The following is an 11,017-nucleotide window of genomic DNA, read 5'->3' as shown; positions in this document are numbered from 1 at the left end:
CAACGAGCAGTGCGTTCGGTCTGTACTCACCCATATTTATCTATATCACGATTTCAATCGATCTGGCTACTGAACGAAAACATGGCTTACACTTTCACACAGTCAGGGTCATAAAGCTTCCGGTCAATTCGCGTACCGTTCACCTCTTGACGAGCATCTGGGTATGCACATTTTTACACTGGCTACTATGCTGTGTAGATCCGAGAACAAATATGCATGTTTCGGACGCATTGCACCTGACAGTGTCGGTACTACTCGACGACGGTTTGGAGCTTGCAAGATTGCTATTCTGTTGTGTTCAGGTGCGTTTCCATTAGGCACCGCATGGCATCATGGTGCCTCCACTTCTAGTTTAAGCCAAATTCAAGCAACGAAAGGCCTTCTGACTAATACAAAATACATTGTAGACTTTCATATTACACTTATTCAAGCGAAATACAACAAATCGAATCAGAGAAAAAAGTCACTTTAACTACGGTATGTTTTCTGTAATTCTTTCCTACCTGAATTCTTTCAAACAATGGGGCGTGTTCAAAAATATCTTGGGAAATTTTTCGTAGATGTATTTTTGCGCCGATGAAATCAATAGTCAAACAGCTTCCATGCGGTTTAGGCCTTTGAATTTTTTGGCCAGTCGCCTGTGTTCTGTTTGATCACCCGCTGTTGATCGAATTGTCCTTTAAATGGACTAATTGAGTTTTAGTCAATTAGGATCACATTTAGGCGAGAAAATCATGCTGATTGCACGAAACCTTTTGTTATTCTCATTCCTCTGGTCATTGCTTGACAGCAGTTCGATGCCAGATTTGGGAAGATTTTCTGAAAAGAAGTACTAAGAAAGAAGAAGCGTGCGCATTATTCCGGGGCGAGATGGCCCAAGTGGTTACAGCGCGAATTTACTGGCCGGAAGGTCCGAGGTTCGAACCCGACCTCCGTGGCTTGACTTATCTTGTCTTGGCTCGGGCAACCTGACAGTATCCCAGCTCTCGTGCTCCCTTAAGAAACTGAGTCCTTCGGGTGGCATGACAGTTTGGCACCTAAAGGGTGTTGTCACGCCTGATGACAAACGGCAGTCCAGAATTCGGAAAACATCCAGGACAAAAACAAATGATCTACGTCAATGGGTTACTGGAAAGAAAATGCCAAAATATTTTGTTGTTAGTTGAGTTAAACGGTTGCGAACCAAACAAGCTTTCTGAATTGAGCAATGTTCACTTTCCTAAATCGAACGAGACTCATTAAATGAGAGAACCAGAGGTTGCTAATCGAAAGATCGGTTTCACATGCGATGCGAACCAAACAAGCTTTCTGAATTGAGCGATGTTCGCTTTCCTGAATCGAACGAGACTCATTAAATGAGAGAAACAGAGGTTGTTAATCGAAAGATCGGTTTCACATGCGCCCCTTCATAATCATCACACTCATTAAATGAGAGAAACAGAGGTTGTTAATCGAAAGATCGGTTTCACATGCGCCCCTTCACAAATTAATCATCACTCAAGATAGGTGAAACATCAAACAATAAATCTTATTATGTTGACATTTTGATTTTCAACTAAAATGCAGCTAAACCTAGTGTTATATCTGCTGATTCGCCAATCTGTTGTATCTGGCTTCTGACCCGCTCCAGTGTCTAATGCCGAAAAAAAGACTCGCAGAAGGGGACAAAACAGGTATATTCCGAACAAGGGAGTGCGAGAGCGTTAGTGCGTACGAGTGCGAAAGTACAACGATCTCAGAGTATTTATTGGAGAAACACTGACTAAACTTTGTCCAACGCTGATTCACGCGGTATGGTCTTGGTTCGAGGCTGCGAAGTGTTGCACATTGCGGAGGCGTTGTCTGACCTTGATCAACGCTGACCCTCGCTTTGTCTTAGTTTGATACAAGGTCGTGAAGCGCTGCATATTGAGGGGGCGTTTGTCTGACCTTGATCAACGCTGACCCTCACTCTGTCTTAGTTTGATACAAGGTCGTGAAGCGCTGCATATTGAGGGGGCGTTGTCTATATGGTCAGCATCTAGCGGAGCTGAAACCTCCCTACCACTGTGGAGATGCAAACCGCCGCAGCTTTTTGAAATTCTCGGTCTTCAGAACACACCTTGTGCTTTCGTGAATAAAACTACTTACAAGTTTGCTGAAAATTCCTCGACCACCTATCACCACTTTCATCATTTCTATTCGACTTCATCAGGTAGGCGTAGTCCCCGAGTTCGACTCAAAACCAAATCATGCGAAATTCGACAAATTAACTTATTTGCACCTCAGTTTGGTTTTTAAAGGAAACTGAATATGCTGCAAGAAGCCACCTTACGTTTCACCTGATACGAAATTCAAGATATCGCTGTACATTTTCTTGAATGGAGTTCCTCACAAGGCTGACGAAAACTCTTCGGCAACCAACGACCTGTTTTGTTCTTCTTGAGGCTCATCAAGCAGGCGCACTCCCCGAGTTTTCATCAAATTTGTGTTCTGCCAACTGAAACATGAGATGGTTTTTGTGCACCATATTCGGTTGGAAAACGTTTGGCCAACAGTCTCGGACCTCCCAATACGGACCATTCTGAATTTACTGGGAGGCTAAATTAGAGGATACGAACTCGGCTTCGGTTTCGAGTTGAGCTACCATATGAAGATAAAATTGTTCCGCCTGATAGTAGTAGCTTTGGGTCTCGAGCTGACTTGCACCTGCATGACACACCTAAACGATGATATTCCTGGAGAGAGTTCATTAGTTAAGTATGCCTCGGGGGACGTCCTATGAGTGGTCTCTCTCGACTGTAGTGTTTCTGTAGGGCACCTATTTTTTCCTGAAACAAACCACCGGATTCGATGCCAGTAAAGGTACACATACCAGCCAATCCTATTTCTAGGGTGTGCTGCTCAAGTAAATTTCCTTCGGGTTTTGATGCTTCCTTTGCCCCCTGGTCAAGTCACTTTTTGACCAATTCCAGCTGGCTTTTGCAGAGTAGTTGGTCCTCAATGGAATTATCCCGACTTTTATCATGGCGACCAAGTGGATGAACGACCTGTTTCACACGTTCATTACATTGAGGGTGTCAAAGCGATAATACTGTATTCTCCTGCGTTTTATTGCATCACAATCGACAACGGATGTACCCGCGTTCTTATCTGCTCTTTCGGCGGATAGTGTCCATATGGAGGCTATTTTGGAATGCGATCAAACGTCACGTATTCCACTTAGTCAACTCAAAGTAGCTGGATGTGAATTGAAATGCGAGTTTTTGTCTGATAAAGAAACTGATGAGTATTCGAGACCAGGTCTGGTGGTTTTTGTTCAGGGGCTGATTAGGTTTTTTCACCGAAATATGAGGAACAAAGAACCAGCCATGAGTTTCCTAAAGAACTGCACTTTCACACACGAAACGACTTTCACTGTCCAAATTTCGCAGCTTCGAAATTCCTGTTTTCTCACACACTGTCGCAATGCAGTGACCATCCAGATTGCGCCTGTCCTCATTACAGAAATGCAGTGACCATCCAGATTGCGCCTGTCCAGATTATTCAAGTTCCTACAAAGCTTTTGCCTCAAACGTGGAACGTGACCCAGTAATAAAATCGCCCATTGCTTACGAACCATTTGTGTCATTTCGTCACTTTGGCTAGACGAAACCATCATCAGTGGGAGATGCGGTTGAGATTGACTTGCGTCTCTCGTTTGGAAAACTGGTGTGCGAATGAAACCGTACGGTTCTTTTCCTGGTCCTCTATGACTTTCTCCAACCTGATAGATCATTTCTGAGATAATTTGGTTTGCTAACCGTCGCGAACTTCTCAAATCGAGACCAGTCTAGACTGAAATAAGTGTTACTTTACGACTTGTGGGTTCACATTTACAGATGCAAGAAATTACTGCTAGTGCCTGTTGATTGCCTGGCCGGACTAATCCAGACAATTATCATTCATAACAATAAAGTCACTATTCGGAAGCAAAGACGAACCTAAGAGACTTCAAGTGTCACTGGGAACGACAGATCTGTTAGTTTAGTGATTTGATCTCAAGCTAAGTAGAGTTGTTGAGGGCAATCTTCCCGCCTCTCTTTGGACTCGCAATGTACGACTCGCATCAACTAATTTGTACGCAACTAACGAAACATTTCTCAACAGGAGAGTCAAACAAATCTCTGGTTTATAATAGGCTCTAACCAGATGTGTTGCACAAAGACAGTCTCATGTTTTAGCTAGTACGAAATTCGAGCTATAACACGTCACTCGAAGGCTGTTGAAAACTGGCATTCAAGTGGAACGTAAGGTTGATGGAACCTTTGTGTCTACGTAACCAACTGCATGAAGGACGAAGGTCGTATTGGTCTCTTGAATGGTACTCATCAATCTTATTAGTAGTGTGTTTCGTCAGGAAAATATGCTTCGATACGGACTGAATCAAGAAGCAGACTATGTGCAGTACATTCATGTGAGGAATATTATCAACGAAGAATTTAGTTGGAGTCGCTTGCAGATTAGTGAATTTAAAGTTCTGTTTTGATTTTGTTTTTGTCTTCCAGTCGAGAGGTACAAGCAGTATAAAGCTGGGTCACAAAACGCACAATACATACATCACGGAGCTGTTGCTCGGCTAAACCACTTGCTTGTTGCTAAAAGCAATAAAGCCAACATTTTAGGTAACCATACTCCGCCAAAGATTTCTGTGGTATCCGTCTGTATGTTGTCCGCAGCTCTACAATGCTTCCCGGCCTCCCAGTACCGATTATATTCACTTTATCAGGAAGGTCAGATTCCTGAAAGTAACCTCAGAACGCCCGAACCCTACTGCTCCACCAAAATCTCAACAGGAACGCCAGCAAGCATCCAGGCCAGTCAATCATTCAATCAATTCAGCAAAAGCTGATGAGTGTTCATGCACGCCACAGAAGCACGACCGAATGTGATCACCGTTCAGGCATCTCATAGAGACACGATCGATGTTGATGGGTGTTCACTAACGCCCATCAGACAGCTTGGATCAATGTCAGAAAGTCCCCTTTAAATAGCATGTGGCCGTCGTAACTTTTGCTCTCGCACGCGCACGCACTCACGCTCTCGCACTCGTTTGTTCGGTTGTGTTCCCTTCGGTGAGTCTTTCTCCAGGCACTGGGCACTGGAGCGGGTCAGCAGTAGATACCACAGATTGGCAAGTCAGCAGATATAACACACTTACAGAACGAACTGTGAATTGATTTAAACAAGCACTAACAACGAGTCGACTAGTTCTGATGGCGTGTTTCTTGGTTTCAAAGAACGACTACAAAAGTTTCCGTATCTTAATGCCACCTCTTGGTCGCGCTCCTGAAGATCTACTTGTAGTCACCAGTCCACCGTAGCAGAATCTCCTTCTTGGGAAGCTTTCTTTTGTGAAATTCAATCTTGTCCAAAGTTCTGCAGAATCGAATGCTTAGTAGATAAAATCTTCACTGGGCCCATGTGGCGATACGTGTCGGTTTAACCACAAAGCCAAGAGGACACATCATTGGCACATGAAATTTTGAGGGTCCTGCACAGCACACTCAAACCTGTTCTCAATGGTACTATAGAGTTTAAGAATGCCAGTATTTCATCTGACTTCTTACAACTGAAACAATCAGTCTTATAGGAGTAGTTTACACTGGCGACTGAACAGTAGTCACAAACATCTACTTGTAGTCACCAGTCCACCGTAGCAGAATCTCCTTCTTGGGAAGCTTTCTTTTGTGAAATTCAATCTTGTCCAAAGTTCTGCAGAATCGAATGCTTAGTAGATAAAATCTTCACTGGGCCCCTTGTGGCGATACGTGTCGGTTTAACCACAAAGCCAAGAGGACACATCATTGGCACATGAAATTTTGAGGGTCCTGCACAGCACACTCAAACCTGTTCTCAATGGTACTATAGAGTTTAAGAATGCCAGTATTTCATTTGACTTCTTACAACTGAAACAATCAGTCTTATAGGAGTAGTTTACACTGGCGACTGAACAGTAGTCACAAACACGCCTCCGATAGATCACTTATCACGTTTTTCATATTTTTGCCAGGCTCTTTACACCCGGATGCCTCAAGCATTAGAATGAAATGTGGCAAGGATATCACTTTTGACAGGGCCTGTTCGTCAACTTCTATGCTAGGGCCGGTCACCGACCATGTGCTCCAGTTTGGATGCCACCAGGTGTTCCAAGATCGCGATGAGTCCCATAGCGTCCTCTTCGTTCCAGTGGGATTCTTTCAATGCAACTGGAGAGTTGAGCTAACCTTCGTCAGTCCTGATCACACACAGTGTATGTATTTTAAAGCAGGATGCTTCATTTTTTATCAGACAATTAGCCCATTCACATGTTCCCTTTCAGTATTCAAATCATTCACTCTCGACAGCATCTCACCCGCAATTTTGTACAGCTCACTCGCGGTTTCTATTGAGCACCAAAATCTGATTTCATTGCCCCGGATGTTGTGCTAGAATCCCGTCCGGCCACCCAAAACTGTTCCCTACTTTTCTTGTGGGAAGCTTTTGTTGAGGTTCCCGATACGGAACTTCGAGTGACGCGTAGGTTGGACAGTCCCGAATATCAAAAGGAAGAGTTGGGTTCGAAATTCTACGGTACGATTTACAAAAGTGTAAGGAGATTTATACGACAAACCTCAACTGCCCACGATTGTCTCGTCTGTCACTGACCGGCACAGTGCCGTGTCAACGTCCGCACACCAAACAACGGCGAGCGGAATGATGGCTCAGTAGTGTGGGTTGCGGTCGCCCTTCCGACAACAGTCTCGTGATCCTCATTGGCCGTGCGATCGCTCGGAACTCATGAGAAAACTAGTCAAGGAGGTTCAGCAAACAGAACACGAACGCGCATGAGCAAGTAGGTCAACTGCGCACATTCACACACAGACGCACATGTTGTTGGACGGGACCGTCTCTACGGCAAGGTGAGTGGTGGGTACGGACAAGCAAAACAACTGGAGTCACAAGTAGGCGCTCAGTATTCGCACAATTGAATTGAATTTCCGAAAGCTACGTGTCCCTGATGGACCAAGGCAATCAGGCAACTAAGTTCAGAGTACCAGTCCAAACTTTGGAGCCCTATTTAGGCATCCCAGGGGCTCAGCGATGCTGGGAAATTATTGCACCATACATTTCCACCAGAGGTATGATTGCTTCAGTGGATAATGAAATTTGGTGAGCCGCGAAAATATGAAAGTGCATTAGGATGGGCTTTTGGTTTGAACAACAAAATACATTTTGGCGCAAAAAAGTTGTACTCCACTCGGGGAGGTTTTGCAGTTAAGAACATTGTGCAGCTAATGGGCCCCTCAGAAGTACATAGGCGGAGCAAGCAAATGAATGGGGGAATTATAATGAGGTCATGTTGGATTCAACAGCACGTGTAGCTGAAAAAAATAACGTTTGTGAAACTAGACCACGTTTAAACGAAGCTGTGACCATAAATGTGTCGAACTATTGGCAGCTTAGGGTGTTTGCTTGCTAAGGTGGCCGTTAGTCTGTTCACTGAGCTTGGCAGTTCCTAGTCGAGGAGACATTGTCAGTGCGGTCGTACCCTCTGACGACAGTCTCATGATCCTCATTGGCCGTGAGATCACACGGGACTCACAAGCCAAGACAGCAAAATACACTCATTTGCAAACAAATATGGTTTTGCGAGAGACCCACCTGAACCACCCAGCAGCAAAAGGGACACGAACGCGCATGGGTTAGTAGGTCGGCTGCGCACATTCACACACAGACGCGCATGCCAACACACAGTTATCGGATGGGATGGTCTTTGCGGCAAGGTGAGTGGCGGGCACGGACAAGAAAAACAAGTGGAGAGTCAAAAGTCCATAGGTGAAGTAAGAAAGTGAATGAGGGAATTATCGTGAGGTCAAATTAGATTCAAAACCCATTCCAATATACGTAATGCCCTACTCATAATGTTGCTGAAAATTCGTCGACAGCCCACGACCGGTTTCGTCCAAAGTGGGGCTCATCAGGTAGACGCAGTCATCGAGTTTCCGTCAACCTTATGTTCTACTTGGAACCAAATTCCACGAAACTGGCGAACTACACTCATTTGCAAACAAATTTGGTTTCGCGAGAGACTCATCTGGAACCTCTGGGTTTTGATGTTTCAAGGTAACTGAATGCGCTGCACCAGGCCGCCTCATGTTTCAGCCGCTACGATATTCGAGATATCGCGATACATGTATAGTTGTAATGCACTACTCATATTTTCCATATGTTACTTCGCGACTTTCCTCATAGTCTTTACTCTGAACCACGAAGCTGTCTTCTGAGGCACCGTTTAGGGCACCTTGACGCACTTTCGTTCTCAAGGACCTATGCCCTATGGTAATCTACTACACTGGGCTGAAGACTTTGATCTTGTTTCTTAGGGCGAGTAGCTGGTGGAATTTTATGCACATTGCTGATAATCGCATATCCGAAAATTCGGAACCGCTGGGCAACGTGGGAAGACCTCTTGTATCATGTACCACTGAAAACTGCTCAGTGAGTATTTCTCACCACTAACCTGTTGTTGGTCTGTGATACCATTCGTGTCTGACCGGATACCGTCTTCTTTCAAACGAAATTGACATTTCTAAGGTTAGTCTCAAAAAATCTGCAGTTCTATGGTTAGCTCTGAAGATTTATCGTTTTTTCTTGGATGACTGATTCATCAACACTATCAGCGGGAATGAAGTTCTTTCGTGCGGTGAATTCCGCACGTATTTCAAACATATACACTGAATACGTTTGATAAATGATGACAAAAATTCGGATGTGTATTCAGAGAACTGTGAATATAACTCACGATTCAAGCTAGCGGGGGATTCACTGGTTCTTATCCGGTTTGTGGACAGACGATAGGAACACTACTCTGTCTAAAATAAGTCTACTTCACTCACCCATGAGGTTTTTTTTAAATAACCTGTCAAATGCAGATAATTTTCAGTGAGAGTAAAAAACGCCGAATAGAATCATCAGATAACTATTCTGACAAAAACTGGGTTGTTTTGATGGGTACATCGATTCCAGTCAACTCGAATAAATCACGAGATTTCAGACTGGATCGATGAAGTGCCAGCTGTGTATTTAAATCACTTCAGACCTCGTGCCGGAACTCCTGAACACTGTTCATGTTGTACGATTAAAACCCAGCGGTTGAAAGAGCACCAATTATAGAGACGTCAGCCCCTGTCAATGCTGAACGTACAATCCGCTGTGCGTTTCATACTGCTAGACTCTCAGTCTGTTGGTGTTAATTTTGTGAGTTTCTGATGGAACAACTTTTCCAGAACAGATTCTTCTTCGTACACGAAGTGACCAGTGAAAATGTGTCTGAATTTTACTCAGGAATCCGCAGGAAACAAGCTAATTTCTCTAGAGTGAAGCATTCATTCGAAGTTAAGTTAACGAGAGTCCGAAGTCAAACCCTCACTTGGAGTAGTGTACAAACGTATGTGCTGAACAGGGGCCATCCCTGGTTTTTGTAGGAATATTATTCAAGATGCAAAAGTTGGATTCATCGCTCTCATAAGTAGTATACTTGAACGGGAATGATTTTGATAACTTGAATATCAGCCCAACAGCCTACTTAATTAAGAAATATCATCAGCGTGTTAACATCGTCCTAATCAGCAAAGGACTGTTCAGATTCGTGAACTTCCAGTATGAAAAGGATGACAGGGTGGATAAGGTCGTATACTGCCATTTCGGCGATTTCGACGAATTCGAATCCACACATGTGTCTCTCTCAGTTGGCCACTGGCCCCCAATACCATGTAAGGAAGAACGATTCAGAAAGAAGGAGAAAGAACTTCGAAATAAGATCTACAGGATTTCGGAGGAATGGGCCTTCAGTAGTAGTTTGTCGGAAGGTTTCATTTGCTTTATGAACGGCGTTACTACATACTGTGCGGGACAAAATTAAACGCATGTCGTATACTCTCTAATTTAGCTCGAGTTAGTCAGGAATTAATGCTCTACTCAATGGCCGGAAGGTCCATGGTTCGAACCTGACCCCGGACTCTCCACTGCCTCTGTTTACGCTTGGGCAACCCAACAGTACCTCACCCTTCGTGTCTCCTTCCGGTGGCAAGCCACCTAGATACCGAAAGTGGGTTACAGCTGAATTTTTGTTACTTTATCATTTATAATTGTTACGTGGTTATCAAGGACTATACATGATGTTTTCTGGCTCTTATTCTCAGCACGGTCCTTGCCAGGTTAGCGTTGAGCCATGGTGTTCTAGGCATTTCATTGAATCAAGGCCTTACTGATGACTTATCAACTGATGACTAGAAAGATAGAAGTCGGAATACCAAGACGCAAATACTGATCCCCTATCGATCCTCTGCTGCGCAATATGGGAGATTGTTCTATTCTTGCACTTTACTTCTTCGTTTGGCTCTCCTTGGAACTGACAACCACAGCTCGAATGGCCTCAGGGCCTATGACACTCAACAACTGGAAGTCCTTCCCCAAAGTTAGAGCAAACTTATCGGCACGTCAGTGCACCTGAAACTATTGCAGTAAAAGTTTTATTACCATATATTGGTCTGAGAGTAACTAAATATCCTAGATGGGCCTGGATTGAGTTCATGTTCTATCCAGTTGATGGAACACCAAGCTACTGGTTCCGTTCTCCCGACTTCTTCATGTGGATCCCCCTTCCGGAATGCTGGACAGTGTCAGCTCTTCTACCATCCCTCTTTCTTCCCACGAGGTATGTCAGAGGGTTATGTATAGCCGTTGTCAGCTGATTCATTTGCACCGGCGTATTCTGTACCACATTCCAGTGGGTCAATATCTGAGTTTTTTCGGATGATGACATCTTCAGTCCAAGCCAGCTGCTCTTAGCTAAGCGTGCATGATGAGCCTCAACAACACGTCACAGATGGCATCCAAATGTGGCTGGACGAGCGCGTTTGACGTTGTGTAAACTCGACTGGTTCTGACTCACTCTTCCTTGTCGGATAGTGACCTAAACATCAGCCCACATATGGGATCTGGGACTACCTACACA

The 11,017-nt window shown here is 44.3% G+C and overlaps 1 protein-coding gene across 1 annotated transcript; it reads right to left on the bottom strand.

Moving 5' to 3' along the window:
• Positions 1-705: 705 nt before the first annotated feature.
• T265_13939 (hypothetical protein) lies at positions 706-10,095 on the bottom strand (the record flags this gene model as incomplete). Its single annotated transcript, XM_009171243.1, has 5 exons — positions 706-819; positions 901-1,112; positions 2,574-2,701; positions 6,484-6,586; positions 10,008-10,095. Coding segments are annotated over 5 exons (642 nt in total), but the record flags the coding sequence as incomplete, so codon positions are not given.
• Between the last annotated feature and the right edge of the window lie 922 nt (positions 10,096-11,017).

The sequence above is a fragment of the Opisthorchis viverrini genome (genome assembly GCF_000715545.1).
Source record: "Opisthorchis viverrini unplaced genomic scaffold opera_v5_123, whole genome shotgun sequence".
NCBI classification, from domain to species: domain Eukaryota; kingdom Metazoa; phylum Platyhelminthes; class Trematoda; order Opisthorchiida; family Opisthorchiidae; genus Opisthorchis; species Opisthorchis viverrini.
Note: the sequence above shows the minus strand (reverse complement) of the source record. Positions and strands in the feature narration are given on the sequence as shown.